At 46.2% G+C, this 21,381-nt stretch overlaps 1 protein-coding gene and 1 long non-coding RNA gene across 8 annotated transcripts in view; one reads left to right on the top strand and one right to left on the bottom strand.

The window, feature by feature from the left end:
* Positions 1-21,381, top strand: part of LOC139772342 (uncharacterized) — a 149,771-nt gene that overhangs the window by 38,281 nt on the left and 90,109 nt on the right. Inside the window, exon 2 of the long non-coding RNA XR_011718110.1 lies at positions 9,385-9,498. This is a non-coding gene — a long non-coding RNA (uncharacterized lncRNA). The remainder of the gene's footprint in view (positions 1-9,384; positions 9,499-21,381) is intronic.
* The window catches only part of Sv (paired box protein shaven), a 120,567-nt gene that overhangs the window by 24,700 nt on the left and 74,486 nt on the right, over positions 1-21,381 (bottom strand). For 6 of the 7 annotated variants that reach the window (XM_071705946.1, XM_071705947.1, XM_071705949.1 and 3 more), the window contains exons 1-3: positions 8,762-9,391; positions 4,251-4,416; positions 791-988 (exon numbers count right to left, since the gene is read on the bottom strand). In XM_071705946.1, coding sequence (XP_071562047.1) covers positions 791-988; positions 4,251-4,416; positions 8,762-9,047 — 650 coding nt within the window. In that variant the 5' untranslated portion in view covers positions 9,048-9,391. Of the gene's footprint in view, positions 1-790; positions 989-4,250; positions 4,417-8,761; positions 9,392-21,381 lie in introns of those variants that run through there. The other variant, XM_071705948.1, reaches the window with a different exon arrangement.

The following is a 21,381-nucleotide window of genomic DNA, read 5'->3' as shown; positions in this document are numbered from 1 at the left end:
GTTAGTGAATTTCACTTGCCGGCAATTCGATTCGCATTACGCTCTATTTCATTATCGACTGCGTGCACGCGAGAAAGACAGAATCGGACCTCGGAGAAAGATAGCCTGGCCCTTGTAAACTAAGCGGGAGATAAGGTCTTAAGTAGTGACTGATTAAATCTCGGGACATATGCGAGCCGATCAATGGTACCCCGGTGTATCCTTCTCTCGGTCGCTTCTCTCCGTCCCTTCCTGTCCTACCTACCTACCTACCCACGCATTCCTTTTCCCGCAGTGTACCCTTGTAGCTTTTCAGTTGGTCGAAAGGGGATCGAGTCGTTCAGTTTGTGCGGTGCTGATACGCTGTAATGCTGTCCCGCGGGAGCTCACTCCCCCTCGCTCTCGCTCTCGCTCTCGTAAGGGCGGCCCTACAACATCCTAGGGTACTCGTGTTCCGTTGGCCCGCCGCATCGTCGGGCGACGCAAAAACACTTGAATTAATCGGCCCGGTCCCGAAGGAACCTGCGAAAGGTCAATAGGATCGGGGTGACGGGCCGGATGCGTACTTATCTCGATGCACATACGAGGGTGCGCTCTCGTCGAACACTCCGCGCCCGCGCGCGCGCGCGAATAGCTGATCGCGTCCCTATCGCCGGTGATCGGTTGAAACATATGTCGCGATTCTTCGGGTAATCACTGGGAACGACGTAATCTGTTGTCTTCCACCGGCAATTAGTGAGATGAAGTGACATTTCTTCATAAAACGTGTCTTTATACTAGAAAAATTGTCGGAGCATTAACATCGACTCACCGATTGATGGAAGAGACGGATGGCACGTTGTCCTGCGAGCAAATGCCTTCGGCCAGCAATCTGTCCCTGATCTCCCACGCGAACATGGTCGGATTGTCCCTCTTGTAATTAGCAATCGCGTCGACAACTGGCGGCGTTGCTACTTTCGGCTTGGAGCCTCCTATGACACCGGCTTTGAAACTACCGGTCTCATAATACCTACAAAATAAAATTCACGTAACATTACAATTAGTTTTATCTTATGAAATAATCACAACACGCGGAAGGAAGAAATCTTTTGATCGGTCTTAAACTGCACTTGAAAGCGCGATGCCGACAAGAGATCGGTTGCCAAAGTTCGCAGTTTGTCTTTCTCTCTCTTTCTCTCTTTTGCTCTATCACGGAACATGGGAGGTCGAGAGGGGAAAAAGAGAGAGGAACGAACGTTTTTCCCGCGGTGGGCGGCCAACGTCGGAATAACGAATCGCCGTCCAGCGGCGCGTCAACGACCGGCTGTTTTAAAACAAACGGCTTCTGGCCTCCCGCTGTTGCCTCCCTCTCTCTGCTCTTTGGACCTCTCTTCGTCCCTCTCGTTCTCTCATTCGTTCCTCTTCCGCCGGGCCTCCCACCGGCGGGGTGCGTATATATGCGCGCGAGATGGGCAATCGCGATTGGCCCGCCGTGAACGCGCCCTTTGTGCCTAATTAGTTAAATAATATCTTCGCTCGTGCTTAAATTCAATTACGCCGAATGGCCCGCAATAATGGTTCGCTTGTGGGCCGCCTTGATGGATGTGGGTACGCCGCCGGCGTCGGCGTCAGCGTCGGCGTCGGCATCGACATCAGTGTCGGCGTCGACTCATACCGGCTGGATATCTGGCCAATTTTGTGTGCGCGCGTGTACCTTTGTGCGTGTACTGCGGAACATGAACACGCTCCAGTATTAGACCTCTGCATTTTTCGGTAAAAAATATTTGCGCGAATAAAAACGTCGTAACAAGTTTTTTGCGTTGCATGTTACAGGAAAAATGGGTTTCGGATTGTTGAGTCGAATTATAGTCCTTTGCGACAACCTGATCCTTTGTACGAATTTTGATTGTTGTAGAAGGATGAAAATTTTTTAATTAAAACTATAACGTATTTCTATTATCATAGAATGAATGATATCACTCTTTGGGAAATATGTTACTATTTTTGAATATTTTGTTATTATAACTGTCAGATTGCATCGATCTATCGATTGCTATTTTATTGTATTGTCGAAACAAAACATTTGATCGTAAATCTACAGCTGAAAGAGTATTATACAATCGGATAGCCTTGAACAGACCTGGGTCTCGCCATCCCTACGAAATTATTGCGATCATATCTGGTGTAAAACCCTATTTCAAGCCCACATGGCAATGCTCACCCGTTAATATTTCGTCCCCTTTATTCCGCCTCCACCGTGAAATGGCCATTAGATCGCGCGATTTTTCAAATTGCCTTGCCATCGTCGGCGTGTTACTCACCCTTGCTGTATTAATACAGATTTAAATGGATTCGAAACAGTCTTGCGCGAAATCGAAAGTACCACCTCCGTGAAAAAATGGCATTATTTACGCCCTTCATTACGAGGCCACAATGCCTCGTGCTGATTTTCACGTTAACATCAAAAGTGTAGCGTTGACGCAAGAAATGCATTGTATAATCGTAATAATAGAATAGGTTATAGAAAAATATTAATTATTCAATCGCTAATTGAATGAGAAGTTAATAAAACGTACATTTGCGTAACGTCACGACACGAGCGAGAAAAGACGTATCGTCACATTTGCACGCTAGTAAAAGATGTTTTGCAGGACTCGAGAATCATAACATTTTACATAGTCCCCAGAATCCACGATGCATCTAGAATATAGAAGCAGATTCACGAGCGTGACACAAAAAACAACAAGACTACGATCCCTCTCGCGTTTCTTCTTTCGAATGTAACCCTAAAGAAGAAGAGCACTTTGTATATCTCCGACGCGGCAGTCAGAAAAGGTTTTCCGAGCAAACGGGGAACGACTCGATTTCATGGGGTCACCGGCATCGGACTTTTCAACGCCGTCTTCGTCAACGATTTTACGAACCCTCGCCTAAAGTCGAAAAAATCCCGGTATCCGGTTTCGCTTAGATTCGGCGAACGAGGCATCACGACGCGCGGCATTCTCGTTCTATCAGCGACGCGTGACTGCATAAACTGCTTGCGTCGGTGTTAACGATGTCACGTCGGTATCGTCGTCGTCGTCGTCGTCGTCGTCGTCGTCGTCGTCGTCGTCGTCGTCGTCGTCGTCGACAGGCCCTATGTTTTCACTGTATTTTCGGGTCATAAAGTCACATCCGCACACCCCACACGGAAGAACTATGTATTTAGATAGAATTAGCACTAAGTTCTCCACTGTCTACGTTTAAATTTAGCAGCGCGTGGTACTCGAAAACCATAGCGCTTGTATCGGACTGTTAACGAGATTGCGTTATTACCCTTCGGTACTCGTGACATTACTTCCGGATCCTTCGGTGCTGAAATCCAAGATTTAAATTGTTCGAAATTTGCTCTCTCATATTTTGACGCACAAGTGAAATTCAACCGATGGATCGCGCGCGACATTCACATTGTTAATGACGAAATCTCGTTTCTGTGACTCGATCCTCGCTCGAAAAGGGGTCCGCGCCGAAGAAAAGAAGAGGAAATGGTAACTTTAGTCGTGGCAGTAAATAATCCAGTCGGCCTTTATTATGCGGGATTCATGAAAGAGCGCGTATATGACAATGATATTCAGTCGGGGGACGCGAATGACGTTCGGACCATCAAAGCGGCACGAGGCCACCCGTTATATAGCGGAGCGGGGGTCTGGAGGGTGGAAAAAACATGGAAACCGCATATCGTCGAGCACCCCCGCGTCGCGAGGGTATGAGGACTGGTTCCTTCCTTCCGGCTTCGTCGTCTCTCTGTTCATCCCTCGGATTCGTTCGTTTCGCGATTCTAACAGCGTCTTTAATTAAATTGCTTCGGGAAGAGCAGTCTCTCTTTCTCCCGCGCGCGCGTTTTTTGCCTTCTCATCTTCTCTCTTTCTATCCGCGATTCGAACGACCTTGGCCACTTCGCGGCGCGGAAATTGCGGCGTGGCATTTGGCAAGACAAACTTGATTCCCTCATAAATCACTTGCCCTTCGGCGACGTTGTTTGCTCGTTATCCGCTCTCCGAACTTGGCAAATGCGATTTTCAGATACAATTATACATTTCTGATACGTCTCAGTTAATTGCTCACGGAATACTTACACCGTTCAAATAAATAAGTCACGTTTCAGAGATTTAATTTTAATCTTTACGTGAGATTTGATTTATTCGCGCATTCAGATTAACAATTTCGCCCATCTTGCGCGCTGTCCTGGAAGGTATTCGGTATTCGGTGGGAGGCTGCGGTTGTAACGGATACGAAAAGAGTGCGGCACTCACCTCGACAGTATCTTGGATACACAGCCATGAGATACCCTGAGTTGTCTCGAAATGTCGCACGGTCGGACGCCGCTGTGCGCTAGCTCGACGATCCTCTGCCTGACTACATCCGGTAGGGGCCTTCCGTTCACAAAGACGCCGCCGAGTTGGTTGACTCCGCCATGACCTGGAAAAATGTGGATCGATAATGCATTAGTCGACTAAGACTCAACTCTTTGAACTTGGTAGTAAATCCGAGCATTATAACGTTTATATTAGAAGAAATATGCTATATTGGTATTGTATAGCAAAAACACGTAAGCCGCCTCAATATCGTCTATACTGTCTCGGTTTCAAAAGCTGTGATAGTGCCGGGCACGAATTCAAAAGGTTAATATATCAGCCATGAACGATCCACCGTGAAATCACGGTGTTAAATGCGATTTGCGTGTGAATTAGGCTTCACGCGCGTGCTAGATCCACGATCGTTAAAGGAAGCTGGCAGAACGGATCGCAAACGCCAATGTAAATCTTCTGTCTCGAGCGGTCTATCGCTACGGAATTATTCCACTTGACAGATTCCGTGAAAGAATGTCGTACCGTTCGCCGACGAGATTTTCTGTTGAGAGAGCGACTTGTCTCACACGCTTTGTTTGTTTAAAAATAATGATTTATTACACACACACACACACACACACACACACACACACACATATTTACTTTTATATTTGACATCTGTATAAATATATGGTATCTCTAATAGTCGTAGTGACATAATAAAGCGCGCGATAGATCGAACGCGTCGGGAACAAAACGCAAACTTTAATATTTCTGCCGGTTCATCATTTTCGTAACATCGAGAAATATTCCAGGGTCAATGTTGCGAGAGCATTCATTATTATTTCATTATTATAGTTTACACCCCGCTGCCACTCGTGTCTGTTCTATGCCGCCGCATTCGCAGGCTTCATTTTCGCGCGTTAAAGCTGCCTAATGCGATAAGTTCGAGCCAATATCGTAATGGAGGGTTCTGCGTCGCGACATATGTCTCCCTATTCGTGCCAGTGCACCGATGATTCGATGATCATCGTTGTTTCCGATGAACCCTCGACGACAATGAGTTAAGTTGGCCGCTATCGCTCTTATGGCAGCCTAGCTGAATATTTGTTCTGCTTGACACTTGTTCCGACAAATACATTCTTATATCGGAATGAGCAAATAATAAATTCAGGAATTGTTGTTATTCATATACTTTCAAGTTTTCTGATTACAATTATCATCTAATTACGATTTTCGACATTTTTTCCGTTCGTCAATTCAAAGGAAGTCAATTCGAAGGAATAAATTAAACATGTGACAACGAGTCATCGCCACCGACATCGCGCGCGCGTTCGCATTTCCATCCGAGGGGTTTCGTAATTACGGTAACACCGCGATCTATGAGGCGTGAACCACGACATTTTTTTGCCGTTTGACCGTATATCGTATCGTTCACTCGATGATCTCGCCGTCGCACGAAGACAATGAGGTCTCCGCGATCATTACTGGAAACGATACGCGCTTTCCGGTCGCAAATCAATTCGCTCTCGCGTTTATGGTCGCATCCCCGCGGCGCGGCCGGTAGTCAGGGGGATAGTTGCTGGGATCATGGTGGCATTGCCAGAGCGAAAGCACCATGACTACCCTACGCGCACACACGCCGTCACGCCTGCTGACCACAGCTATACGAGGGCTCTGAGTCCGGCCTGGACCACCCCCGAATCGGCTAGCTGCCGCTCGCTACTGCTATTGCTACTGCTACGAATTTTGCTGCCGTCGCTGGAACTGGCCACCATATTACTGGAGCTTATTGCCGTCGCTCCGTGCCGTTCCGCACTTCTGGGATACGTCGAATCGAGAGATGCAACGTCTCGTCCTACGTAATTACGTTTCTCTTATATTGTCTATATGTCGCAACTTTTTCTTTATATCTGGGAATATAAGTATTACTAGTTATATAAAAAATTGCGGGATTTGCTAGAAACTATCGTGGTAACGAAAAACCAAAACAAGCTTTCGATTTTGACTAGCCTGAAGAAGATTGATGACGTTCGTTACTTTTCGTTTTATTTGCTTCGAAGTGTTTCAATAGAAATAGAAATCTCTTACTCGATGAAGATTCGATAGGATGCGTTCACGATCGTCAATCAATGACTCGCACGCAATTTCGAGCTATATCCAAGTTAGTGATTCCATAAAATTGGATTTATGATTTTATCACCGTTTCGATTGACAATCGGAGAGAGAAATCCAATAGTGTTTTTCCTAATCAATTCTAAGCAATTGGAGCCGCTGATATAAAAACGTCGATGCAAAATAAGATGACCTGGCTGTGCGCCGAGCTGCTGCGGACTACTTCCGGGCAAATACGATCCCCATCGGCTGAGTCGCCATTACATTTTCATTACGCGACGTGCCCATGTCTCAATGGCTACTGCCGCGCTAACCATATCCTTGAAATCTCGTCGCGGTCTGAATTGAGATAACTCAATCCGGTTTGCGTTGTCTCTCAGATCTCATCAAAGCCGATTTCTTCAGAGAAATGATATTTACAATGATAAGAAAAAACATTTATGCGAATATTGACGCGTTTTTAAAGGAATGAAATTATTTAAGACGCATTAATTATAATTTATCAATTTTACAAAATATGTAGATTAGCTCTTTCGAATTTAGAGATGTCTATTAAGAGAATCTAAACTTTGTATACGGTGGAAATATTTGATTGCACACATATGCGATGAAACTTATACAGAACTCCGTTCTACATTTGTGTGCTAGCGGAATGGAGGACCGATCCAGGAGAATTCCAGAGCCAATAAAATGAGCCCTAGTGATACACGATCGGCGATTCGGTACGTGTGTATATTGGAAGCCAAGAACTTTGATATAGATTCCCGTGTAGTCACTCGATATTTCTCCAGCATCGCGCTGCTTTGTTCCCGTATTACATTACGCCTTGGCGTTATGTATTGCCGGCACGCCTGAATACGACGGACTTTATTACCTGTTGGCTAGAAAAATACGCGTACAAGTGTAATTCATCGGTATAGCGTGCGATGCCTTAGAATTTCGCTATTGTAATCAGAACAGTTATGCCGTAATTGAAAAGCACGTTCATGTCATTGATAATAATGATTTGATTAGATTTTCTCATTGACAGACTACTAGTGAATAATGACACAACGTAATATATGAGATAATATATTATGATGAATAAAAATGTTGTATTCTTAAATTTCTCGAGTTGTAAAAAGCACACGGTTCGTTATAGATAATTTTACAACACGTGGCCGATCAGTGATTGCCGTCATTCCTGTTAATGTTGCATAGTTATTAGCATTCCATTAGATTTAACGGACCAGCTGCGCGCTCATAAACGGAACGTACGGTGATTTTGATTGCTACAACTTTAAAATGACGCTCGAACTAATTAATACGGTCCGACTGAGGATTGAGTGGAAATGCTTGCGGATCGGCGAACTTGTTATTTTTACGTAATGCTCTAGACAAAGTTATGCGAGAAATCATTTCTTAATAGACAAATTATAATCATTTGATTAATAATTTTTTACAAAGAGATGGACCAAACACATTATTATAGAAACTGTCGGATGCGCAACATTTCTTTTTTTACAAATTCAAGGGAAGAGAGAGTTTCAAGGTTTTTGCGAATAGCTCCTACGCAGATCGTCAGCTACAATGATTGCGGTTTAGTTTTTCGTCGGTACCGGTACCGCTACGGCTCAGTTAACGATCGAAGGCCACTGGATTTCTTGTTTTCGCACTCTCGTTTACCCACCGATACCGTGGATTCGCGACTCTTTTCTGATCCTTTCATCTTGTTTGCTCTATTTAATCGATGCTCCGTCGGCGAACTCCAAGAGAAATCGTGTGATCCCGAGAGAATCGTTTTACACGCGAGAATGTCGCGTTTCGCGGTTCTTCTTGCATTAGTTATCGACATCCGCTGATAATCGCATTTACATCGAACTTATGCGCAGCTTCGAGTCGCGTTAGAAGAAATATACAATGTAAAGAATAGACGGTAAATTGAAAGCAACGAAAAAACTCCTCGTATGAAGAAAAAGTCTCCGATCGCAAGGTTAGATCCATTTATATCTAGAATATCTATTAAAATCATGCCGTTATGGTTGCCACCGGCCGCAAATACTTGTTAACGTGAGCTGAGAATTAGCGAACAAAATAGAATCGTGACGATTGAAATTTATCGTCGCTATCGAGTATATTCGCGATATATCAATAGTCTAACAAGATAAAAGAAGAATTGTGTAAGACAATAACATTGTAACGATAAATTTTGATATTATAATCCAATTTGAAATATACGTATATCACGCGCGAATATAAGCAGACTCGGATAAATTATTCAGTCGTGCTAGTTATGACGGTGAAGAAGAGAAGAAAATAAAAAGAGGCCTATACTTTCTAGCGAGACGTTTAAAAAATATTTGTGGAGTTAAATATCTTACAAGTGTAATATTCCATCATGTTTTGATTATATCGGTAGGCACTACTCAGAGTAGTGCTGAGGTCCATCGCGGCACTTCCAGGCCCGACGGCCATCGGGAATCCAGCTGCCTGCTTCTCCCGGAGCGGAGCAGATTTTATATGTAATGTATCAAATGCATCCGAAGGACGGGCGGTCCTATTGACCGCCGATAAAGACCTCTCACAGATTTCCAGAAGTGGCTTTCGTCTCTTTTTTACGGGAACGAAGTGGGTCGGTCTATGGTGATGCGATACAATGACTGTCATCAGGAGCGTCTTTGTGGCGGACGACGGGTGGCTGCGGATACCCGGTCGGCCGTCGCTTCATCTTCGAGAATCAAGTGCCGAGTGTCTCGCTGCACCGTCGAAAAATCAAATCTGACCTACAACTCGCACGTTCACAAATGTCGCGGAGTACCATTCACAACATTGTCCACATGAGCGGTCAAAGATCCCAGTGTCCGTTCAAATCTCACGTGCGAGAGTTTTCACGCGCGCTTTATGTAATGTTTTCGACTCTTCCTAGGAGACATATTGCACATAGTCCTTAAGTACGCGGTATGTGAAAAGTATGAAATATCAACGACGAACTTGTATGTTACAGGTACACTCGAGATATGATATACACATACGACATGCACTGCTGTTATCGTTCGTCACAATCACCAATCCAGCTCACTGCATCCAAGTAGTCATACGTCTCGCCGACGACACAAAGGTGAGAATTTAACATGTCCAACGTTTCAGTAGGTAGTCAACGCTTATCACTGTATTCGATCCGCTGAACACGCTGAGATGTGGATTTTCTCAAGACGGCATTACAGAATATGTCGCGTTATTCAATACAACATTCATCCCGTGAATTATTGACAAGCGATAGACAGGCGCGATAGTGAACCGGTTGGTCGAATCCGAGATACGCGCGGGACGTCGAGCTTGGCGACAAACGAAACGCCAAACGCTCTCCGTCCAGGCGCGAAATTCTTAATGGCTTCGCGGTATGCGGAAAGAAGGGAAACAAGTCTCGTTCACGTCCGTTGGTCGTTATCGTTATCAGCTGCCGCGGTTGTTTTCGTGCTCCCGAAGAAGCGACGCGAGCCGTGCCGCCACGGCAAAACCGGGCCGACGACGTCGAGGAGTACGAAGGTGGCTTCTGCCGACGGACACACGTGACTTCGGACAGCTTTTCGACCCCCGCCTCGCGGCGGCGAGCTTTCATCCCCACGCCGCGCTCGACTCCGCCTTTTGCATCCCTCGATCAGCATCCAGCCGGGCCCGATTGGTCGGCGCGATGTAACCGCCGGGTGGGAGAGCACCCTGCGACGAGGGGTTTCTACGGAAACGGCGGCGGCGTCGCGCGGGATAACCTCGTTATTGGCATCGCGGCGACCTCGGCGGGAACGAGTATGGGACCCTCGGATGACGGGTGCGGGGAGGCAGGAGAGTGGCGGAGGACGGTGGATCTCGGGATGGAAGAGAGACGAAGGCGAGCGCGAAATAAACGCTCGCCGGCTGGTCTACCGCCAACAGTCCCGCGCGAAATCACGCGGCGCACACCCCTGTGAGCACTGCTTATTCATGAGAGTGTCCCTCTTCTCCGGGAGAGAAGAGGTCGTACCTCTTGGACTCCCTCGGATGTCGCGCCCTATCGATTTTATTTATTTAAAAGTTACCCGCCCCGGTTTCTCTCCACCGTACGGCCGCTTCTGCGACGTGTGGCATTTCATTCTGCGGAATGGATCACGGCGTTTTGATCGCTGATCGATGAAAGAGAAATTGAAGGAAAGGGAAAGAATGGGAGAAGTACGCGAAGCAAGGGTGAACAAAACGTATTTGTCGATTTGTCGACAAATGAATTTTCATAACAATTGAAGTCTCTGGATCTCGTACGATTTTCATGTATCAGAAGAATTGTTCTTCTGATAGTTTCCCTCTTCGATTGTTTCTATTTAATTCTTCTTCCTCTCGTATTGTTATAATTTATTCATTTTATCGATCCTTCTGTACGCAAAGAGCAATTCAAGGATATCGAATGGCTATAAACTTATTTATCGTCACATTTTGGAGATGAAGGGTCAGAAAAGAACAATGGCGGCCAGACGAAGCCACGCAGCCAAATATATTTAAAAATTAATGCTGGTCGGCTGGTATACTGCCAATATTGCGTGAAATTATTTGATTGTCTCTCCTTCAGCGGGAATCTATTTCTTCGAATTTCCAACTTCAAATCGAGTTTTGTTCAGCAATTAGTCTTTTTTTATTTTTCACGTACGAAATTATTCTTCTACACCTTTCACGGCAATCTCTTCGTCATCGATTTGTCATCACCAACAATTCACTAAAACATGGAGGTAGTGGAGACTATTATATTAGAGATATTTCGGTTTAGTTTGTAAAGATTGCTTGAGCACGATGTTTTGTATACAATTGTATGCGATCCTATTTGTATTATGGCGTTACAATAACTTAGCACTGAAAGGGTTAACGCTCTTGGAGCGTATCGCGCGACGTCCCGCGGCATGCATCGCCGCGATTAATTACGAGACTGATTACGTGGAGACAAATACCGTGGATACCGCTCACGGACTCTGCCGCGGGACAGCAAAGGTGGCCGAGGGAGAAAAGGGCTTTGCAATCTACACATTGCGAGGTGGGGAAGTTAAAGCGCGGAAGGTGGAGCGCGATGTATACTACTGGTTTATGAACTGCGGCGTACTCCCTCTCCTGTGCAACGCGTTCCTTGGGAACTTATTCTCGGACATGATACGTATCGTGAAATATAGATACTTATTCGCCGGAAGAGAGTTACAGTTTATAACGCTTAAAAGTTCGAATGGTACAAACTATTCGACATTTATCGCTCGTAAATAGAGCCGCTCATCTCTGTATTATTTATATTTGTCAAATCGCTTACATTTTGTTCATATACCTATAACATACCTTGATGTTAAATTTAATCAAATTGTGCAGCGTTGTGTTTATATGCGTATAGCCTGAAATAAAAAGAAAGAGAGAGACAGACTTTTTATCTGTAAAAATTAAAAAGATTAATTTTACATCAAAATGATCAACTGGATCGTATAGTATCTTTCTTAATGTTACGCTGAGAAGGAAGAAACTGGGCCCTATTCTGAGCCGCATGGATCGGGCCGGATCGCCCGGAAGGTGCGGTCAGGCATCGTCGTCGTTGGTGGGACCGTCGTTAGGCCGCGAATCTCACAAGGGTCCGGTTTACATTTGAGTGCGTTCTTTTGCGAGGTCTTTCTCTCTTTCTTCCTTTCCAGATCCCCGCGTCGCCTCCTCCGCCCTCTCGCCCTGCGCACGCTGACACTAGATACCCGACATCGCGAAACTTTACATGTGTGTCTTGTCAAAACGGTGTCGTTGCGCAACCGGTGTACGCGACACCGACACTCGCACTCGGGCGAAACGAAACTTCCTAGCAGCAACACGGTCGATTCGATCGTCGATTCGTGAGAATATCGACGGAACTCGCGCGGGAAGTCGGGAGCGTACAAAGTTACTCGGCTTTCGAGACATACGTGTGTGTGTGTGAGAAAGATTTTTATTTTTAGCTCTTGGTTGCTCTAAGAGCAACCTTACTTCAGCGACGAGAATTTATAATTTCCAAACAAGAATTCACTTATTCAGGGATTTGTAATTCTCTAATTCACATCGCCGTGCACGTTTTCTTATAGAGGCGACATGATGATAAACTAGTATTTTGTGGCGGATCCTTGGAGAGATCCCGATGCTTATTTTCACCCCTCGCAAAAATTCTTGCTTCACCTGACGCGTGATCCTCACGAGCACGGACCCTTCATTCGTCATTACTACGCCGGTGAACCTAATCTCTCGAGGATCTCGTTCGAGATTACGCTTTGGCATATCATTTGCCTGAACGAACGAGCGGCTCCGGCCGCGTTGACGGGTAATATGTCCTCTACATGATTGCACCGGTGCTCGACGCTGAGACGACGCATTTGTAGGCGAATAGGGACGCACCGTGGACCCGGAGGCCCTGCGGTGTAGGCGGCGGAGGGTAGGAAGCATCGCTGCGGTGTACGCGGGGGCAAATGCAGATGAGGTCACCGTACGGGGTGCATCGATCATTGGGGTAATGCGGCTGCATCGTGCTCTTGGCTGTCCCTAATCAGTGCCTAGACGAGCTACTATCCTTCCTAATCTATGCGACCGACCGCCGCATTAATCTCCTTTATCATAGTGCAAGAACGAAGAGTTCGCGAAACTATAACGGGGCATCTGTGAAATTAACGATATTGTTAAGGTATACGTCATATGATAATATATGTTCTTATCGCTCGTTACGATTCAGAAATTACGGTGAAATTACCGGCGAATATATATTTCTTTTCGAAAAGAGAGATTCTATCTTATCCTGATTGAAAATTACGAGCGCAAGGATTAAGCTGCTCCGCGATTTAACTCCGGTAGCATCCAAAGGACATTTTCATTGTCGCATAATCTTGTAACGGTTACACAAAGAATTTACCCCCGACAAAGTTCCTCCGATGGCGGTACTATAGCGGGAGGAAAGAAAAGGTGGGCGGCGATAACTCACAAGATTTGATGTAAATAGCGCACTTACTTATTCGCCAGTGTCGCGCGGCAGAAGTTAAAAATACGGAGGGTAAGGTGAGGGGTTGCTCGTGCGGGAAGGGAAAGAGAAGGCGACTTTTTTGCGTAATGAAAGCAATCAATTCAAGTCCCTGCCGTCTCCACCATTCTGCCGAGAGTGGTAGCCGCGCTCTCTCGATCCTTCCATCTCACCCGTTCTCCCTTACGTCGCGTCGCTTGGTCCTGTTAAGGATGTAGGAAAGGAGGTGGCGGTGGGTAGCAATAGTGGTGGTAGTGGCGTCTCACCCTCGTTTCACCGCACCGTGCCCACCCTCTTTCTTGCCACCCCAACGGTGGCCGCAACCACTTTTGTAGTCATCATAAAATGCCCTGCTTTCAAGTTCCGACGATTGCTACTCTTTTTTTTTTGGTCCTCCCATTGCGAGGGTAGTGCGGCGGTGGAGAATAACGAAGTGGGGATCGCGCGAGGCGAAGGGAGAGCGACGCGTAGAGAATGAGAGGGGGCGGCTGAGGTGGCGGTTAATTCTGAGCATTCCTGCCGGGGAACGCGGGTATGGAAGGACGATCTCTTTAAAAGAGCACTAAAGTATCGTTAATCTTAAGAAGAGGAGCTCTTACTTTCGCCCGGACAGACCGGTTAGACGCGTCCGCTTGATACAGAAAGAAATTGCAACGCCTTGAAATAAATCCTCGTCGTTCTGCGACGGGACTTTGCCGGCGCGACACAGCTATTTTATTACTTAAAAAAAACAGATTTTTCCATATTCCGACTATGTTTCATTCAATTAATTATATCGCAATTGAATGATAACATCAATTTTTATAGCATATTGTGAAATTTAATAGGATTCGCTAATTGACTGTACGTAGCATATATGTATATATATATATATATATAGTCAGATAATTAATATAATACGCGAGAATTTTTTGTAGATAATCTTAATGTAAATGTGTATTACGTTTATCTTTCTGAAATACGTGATAATGTTACGAGAATGGGATTCCTTGACAACAGACAAAGAAGCAACTTTCCCGCGGGAAATGCTAAATGTCAAATACACAACCCTCCGACACTCCCGCGGGAGCTAAAGGCCAAAGCATCATAATATGATTACGTTCTGTTCGTTATCCCCTTGTTTAGAGACACGATTATTATTGTGCGTCGAGCATCGTCGACAGATTTATGACAATGTGTAATATAATATCGGACGATTCGATTGCAAAAATGATGGATCATCTTCATTCAAACGTACTTTTTCCTTTGTCTTTTTTCCTTTATATTTGTGAATTATATTACACCAAATATTTAATCAAATTTTTATAATATTTTTCTGAATCATTTCACACTCATTCTTTAAAGCGTCCACTCGTATCATGATACAATAACTTGGATTTTCTTCTTTCCTTACGTAGACGACAAAAATAAAAGATACTATTTGCGTTTGTACCGTAGAATAATAGGGAGAGAAATTGGATTCTTGCGCTTCTCCCGAGCAAGCTGCATTTCTAGAAGCTCTCCGTATTAAGCATGAATAACGTTACGATGATGGCTGGAAGAAGGGTTGTGTCGCGCGCATAAGGGGGGCGCACTCGAGTGGTTCGTCGTCGTCTTGCGGTGGCGGTGGGTGGAAAACCTGGAGGATTCGCCCTCGTAGTGTAGCTAGGCGCGAGGGGTGGTAGCTGAATGTAGCGAGTACGGGACACGTGTTGTCGCGTGCCGCGGTGGACGTCCGTGATCTATGCGCCGTCACTACGCCTCACATATATGGAAATTATTGCCACGCAATCCGGATACGCTGCTTTTCGACGCTGCGCTATACGCGCATCGCGGACCCATCTCGATTTAGCCGAGTATTTTAAAAGCTATCGATCGACGACAAAGCGAGAGAGGTCCTCCGTACGCTCGGATTTCGATGCGTCGCGCGACAAAAATTCTTTTGCTCGTTAATCATCGCGGGGACATATTGCATCGCGTTGCATAGCGATATTTTATTTGTCGCAGGACGCTTTTATTAAAAAAGATTCCGTAATACTGAGTGATATATGATTTTATTTTTAAGTGTTTCAAAAGATATTCGAAACGGAACCGATCTTGAAAGATGTACATTTTATTCTGCCAATAATGCCTCTGATTACAATGGTGGAACATTTAAAATCGTTATTAATCCTCGCGTGCAAAAAGGATAGAGATATTCAACGATTGAAAGGCAGCAGCCGCGCGCTTCGACCCTCCCTCGAAAAGACGTGGCGATCTTCCTCAGCGTCTGGAGGTGGTGATGCGGTCGTGAATAAGGGCGGGGGCGGGTATGCCTCCAGGGGGTTTAACCCGGGGGTTGGTGCATATTTCACGGTCTGTGGTCCCATCTCGCGGAGACAATCTGAACCAGCGCGGATACATCATCGCGTGACGCCACGTAATAACCTTCTGCGCCACAACGAGCTCCTTTCAAAACCCTCTTATTTATTCATCTCACCTCGTCCGTTGCTTCTCTCGTTCTTTCGCCCTCTTGTCTGACTATCCGGTACTTCACCCTTCGCGCACGAGTCGAGCCAACCCTCACCGTTACCCTTTGCAACTTGGCACAGCGTTCACTTTTCTAAACCAAAAAGATCTTTTGTAGGAACGCCGATACCCATTTTTCTTCTCAAGAGAAAAGCTTTGAAAAACGATGGTACCGCGGCATAATGTTAAATAATAGATGAAAAGTAGATCGTTCCAATTCTACAAAGTTAAATTATTCGATAAAGGGTATAAAAGATGCCGGATGATTTTTGTAAGTCACTGCTTCCTTGTCGAAGAAAGTGAATTATCGTCTCTAGCTTTCGTGCTACATGTGACATATAGACATGCTCCGAGCAAGCGGCTCCAGAAAGAAAGTATTAATCGAGCACGACATATTACTCGCCGCCTCGCATTCTCCGAATAGCCTCTAATTTATATGCGAATTCTCGCAGCGCTCTTCTGTGCGGCATCTTCGCTCTGGTTTTAACACCAGATGTTGCTTGCGACGTACGTAACTGCATCGACGAAGGATCGGTGCCGAAAGCACATGGAGGAAGAGACTGACAGTATCTTTTTTGAACGGGACAAGAGTAATATTGCCACGTATAACGCACACTTTGAATTGTCGCGCGGTGCGTAACATGATCATATCCATATTCATTTAAATTATTGTTTTTATTCACGATTCGCAATGAATGAATATTGTATCGTTTCATTCTTATTGTGATTATGATACGTAGATAAACGACGATAGCGTACTCGAACGTTTAGATAAAAATAAAGAAACGGAACGAACGAGGATCTCGAATCTCGCTCGTCGGAGGCGACGCGCGCGGCCCTGACCGTTAAGATAATAATAATCTTACGAGTGTACGAGATGAACGAGGCGCGCGTGAGAGCGTGTACGCGTGTCGCACACGCACTTGGCTCCTCTCGCGCGCGGGCAGAAAGCCTATTTGTCGGATGACAAACGAGCGGCGGGCTACGTGGGTGGCTTCGGCAGTCGCGGGAAATGGTGAGCAGCGCGCCGTGTCGCCGCGCGCGCTTTCGCGCTCCTCGTGCCTTGTGCCTCGAGCCCGAGGGCGAAACGAGCGAAACTGACGAACGACACGTGTCCTAGAGCTATGTCCTGTGTGTATCGTCGATTTTCTCTTGATCCGCGTAGCGTGCGGAAAGAGGACCGTCGTCGCGATTTCCTCTCCAAGCGTGGACCGAGCGTAAACCGCTGCAAATTCGGGCTCGTTCCTACATCGGCGGCCAGCACGATAGATCGGGACGAGTATCGTAACTCAGAGAGAACCCGATTATAGAGCGGATACATTTCGGTGGCCGGCACAGTAACGCTCGCACGCGCACACGCACATGCCGCGTACATACACGCGGAAGGTGATGCGTGCGTGTACGTGCGGCCGGGAGGCACATAATGTCTAATGGGGGTGATTGTGCTCGCGCTCCGTGACGGATCAATCTGCCACCCCCTTCAACCTTCTCCGCGCCTCCTCCTGTACCTCCTCTACTATCCCCCCAAGCCGAAGAGTGAGAGAACCGTCAGCTCTTGGTCCCACCAAGCCGAAACCCAAGCATGGAGCATGGACTTGCGTGGATAACGCAACTATTCGTCATACTATCGTGGAAGGGCTGAAATTAGAAGCGCTGGAGCCGTTATTGCACGGTGACCGGCCGCGTCCGATTTAGAGCATATCCTTCATATTTGCATTTTCGTGGAAAATGAATTGGCAAGTTATTGAGTATTAGCATACGAATATTTATAATTATATCGTAGAAAGAGCAAGAACAGTACATTTTTAAAGCGAGAGCTAAGAATTTCAAGTCGCGACAGTCTCATTCCGGAAGTGTGAGATCCCCCGATTCTGGACATCCTATCACTGCCTATCAGCCGCCCAAGGGAAAGGAGGCATTCTGTTACATACAGATATATTTGCGGCCGTGTTCGTGCGGCATAACCTGTTTCTGTGACTTCCAACTCGCACTCTGGAAGCGGGTATATGCTATGAGATAACGAGACAATCTTTCATATCGCGCCGCCTACGTATGCTGTAATGCTGTTGACATAAATACGGTGCTCACGTGTATCCCGATCAGTCTAAAAACCCACCCGGTGCTCGGGTTAGCAAACGCGATGGGAAGGTGGAGGGGCAGAAAAGTGCGGTCTTTAAGGGAGATTAATAATAACTCGCTCCCCTCTCTCTTTCTCTCCTAGGTCAGGTAACTCATCCCGCAATGGCGGTATGGTCTGGAAGAAAACACCCGCGTCAATCTGTCAATAGGCGCAGCTTGTTTTAATTGGCATTATTAATGGCGTCGATATCCGGCGCGACCACTCGATTCATCTATATTCTCGATCCATTTTGCCCCCTTTTTCGTCCCATTGCACCTCGAGACATCGACCGTGGCGCATTATTAAACCCGCAATCACCCCATTATTAATTATCGCGTTGGATCGCCCTGGATCCAACGTGGCCACGAAGATGCCCGGCGCTCTCGGGAACGACGTCGGCGGTTCGCAAATCGTTCTTACCCACCGAGCTCGACCGGGCCTCGACCAAAGGTACGAACGAGTTTCGCGTTTCAACTCGCGATAAGTCGCAGATGGCAGCAGGCGGTTGTCATTGCATTTATGATTTTTGCAATCCGGGTAGATCACGTCGAAGCAGAAAAGTCGCAATTCCTCGAATGGAGAAATATTCGAAAATTGCAGTTCGTGAACTGACCGGTTGTTGCAACGAGATATAATGACTCTGTTCTTTCTAGGTGAATTTTCTGCACTTTTCTATAATCTTTTTTTCTTTCCTTGTCTTTGCTAGCGCATATCCACTTCCGGAGGAGATTCGCGAGATATCATACGCGAGCACCAATAGACTTGATGATTGTTGAATACTTGAGTCACGTGCATATTACTCCCGCTTATTATTCGATTATAAAAAATAAGTTTCTAAAATATCTTGGAGAACAGGAGCGGTCGCGATTCTATTGGCTCTCTCGACACGCGCAAAAGGATGAATTATCTTACAATTAGACATATTCGCACATGTGCCGATCACGATTCTATTAATAACGCTCTAACCGAATCGGAAATTTGCAGGATCTTTTTCTTTTCATGCGCCGTTAAATATGTAGGTCCTATATTTCCTGGATAGTTCCTTTTATGGATATTTAAATTATTGCGCTTCAACAAACTTATTCCATTAAATCGTCAGATTGTCATAACGGTACATACGTATTGCCAGAAGTGTATCAAAGAGCAAAACGCGAAAATTCAGCGTGAACTTTCTTCCGGATTCGAAAAACCTCAAGGATTGACATTTAGACAGCATCGTTAGCAGACGCGATCAAATAGGCATTAGAGTGGAAAGCGAGGTGATCTGATTGGGTCTGTATTACGCGCCGCGGCAGTGAAGCTTAATGCTTTTCTCATTTTAGCAAAAACTGGCTGCGCAAAGTCGGTTAATCGACACACGAAAGATCCATTATCGCTACTCGCGATCTTAATGGATGCCGTTATCTCGTCGTGCCGGTGGTGACCGGTGAAATTGGAGCGAATTCGCTTTACGAATTCCATATGAGTTATAATCACTTTTAACGAAGTAAAAACTTTTCTAGTGGCGCGCGGTAAAAACTGCACTTCTACGTGAATTTTAGGCTTTCACGAGTCGATACGCGTGTGCGCGCCACAGCCGATTTCTTCGATTTTAATTACCGAAGGTCCTGCCCGAACTTAATGAACCGATGAAGCCGCTTTTGCAATCGATAGATGGAAATCGATACGACTCGGGGTATCGAACGCTAATGAGCACGAAATCCTGCGTTTTCTTCCAATCCGTATAAACGCGCAAGGACGGAGGCTCGGAAACGCCGCAGGAAAAACGCGAATCCGACACTCCCGGTTGTGATCGCAAGGACGTCGCCGGTGTAAAGCCGCAGAAAATTGAGCAATTGTTCTCTTTTTTTTTCTTTTTTGCTTTTCCGTAAATTACAATACCGTCCGTTTAACTACAATTTCCATGCGCGCAAGAAGGCTCTCGCGTACAATCGTGATTATGTACCATAATCGTGCGTGCGACGACTAAATTATTTCTCATGGCGCTCGCGAATTTTTTTGCGCCAAAACTTGCAATTGCAATAGAGTCTCCTATAAAATTTAAACAAGTAAACAGGACTTTGCGGTCGCGTTTATTTCACGTGCCGACACGCTGCGTTATAATAGGCACGTGACAGGCCGACATAGTTCTTTTTTTTGGGGGCAATTCAGAGTGACCATCTAGCATACACATACAACCGAAACGTTTATACGTTTATACGTCAGCTACCGCCTCGCTAAGAGTTACCGGGAATCTTGCGGTCGCCTTGGTAATCGTCCGCCGTTTATTCCGACTTGTGCATTATAATTGCGTGCGCGGCGCATAAAATCCTTCTTACGCTCGTCAGCTCGCATCGGACTAGCCAGTATCGCACTTTTTATTACGGTTTATGAAATCATCTTCTGCGTTGTCAAGTCGTGTCTCGTGACGTAGACTTCGCGGTGACAGGGAATGCGTTTTAGGAACAATTTTATTTATTCTTGTTTCTTGTGGCTGCAACATCATTATAAACGCACTTATTTATTATCCCAACCTAATTATTTACATACATATCAATCTTTCTTACGCATTGAAATTTTAACTGATTTGTACGCTGGTTTCATCATTTTTTTTCCAAGTCCTGGTGATTCGTTCAATTCTTAGTTTGCGTAATAAACCTCGTATCGCTCAGTCAGAAGAGAAACAGCACAGCCGCGTTGTACGACGGGAATCGCGGTTGATCCCCGCGTCGCGTATATTATAATTGCGCCCGTGAAGCATGCTTTTTTCGTTGGGCGTTCGCCGAATTGAGCCAATTCTCTCATCCCGCGCTACGTTAGCGGTTTTTGTGTGTATCGAAAATTCTCGATACTGCGAGTTCGCCGGGCAGACTCGGTGGACGGTAAGCCGAGCGGGCTCGAACTGTCCGAAGAGCAGAAGAGCTCTGCGGTCGTGTCCGGCCAATAATCGACGCCGCACCCCGCGTTCGTCCCGGGCGCGTATATTATAAATGCGCGGCGCGGCTACCAAGCAGGTATCCGAGCGCGCTTCGCGGCGAGCGGGTAGTTAAGAAGCGGCTGCAGGTTGGACGCGACGTGTTACGGCTTTAACCGCAACAACGCGCCTCCGACCGCAGGAACCCTTTACTTTGCTCTTTACTCCCGAGGCCTCGCGATCCCTGGGCACCTACCACCTCTGGTACCCTTCTCGCCTTCCGCTCTTGCCCCCGCCGCCGTCGCCGCACGCCGCACCGCGCCCATAATTACCGCGCGATGATACCAATGGTATCGATCATCATCGGGCCACCCTCCCCCGATGTTCGATTCCCCTTGGCCAAGCCGTAATCCCTATTAGGCGCCGTAATTACACCCCAGTATTATATACCAACGTTACATCGCTATATACACGTTCCCATAAA

The sequence above is a fragment of the Temnothorax nylanderi genome, unplaced genomic scaffold (assembly GCF_030848795.1).
Source record: "Temnothorax nylanderi isolate EJ_2023f unplaced genomic scaffold, tnyl_v1.0 TNYL_tig0048_pilon, whole genome shotgun sequence".
NCBI lineage: Eukaryota > Metazoa > Arthropoda > Insecta > Hymenoptera > Formicidae > Temnothorax > Temnothorax nylanderi.
This window is presented reverse-complemented; position numbering and strand designations above follow the sequence as displayed.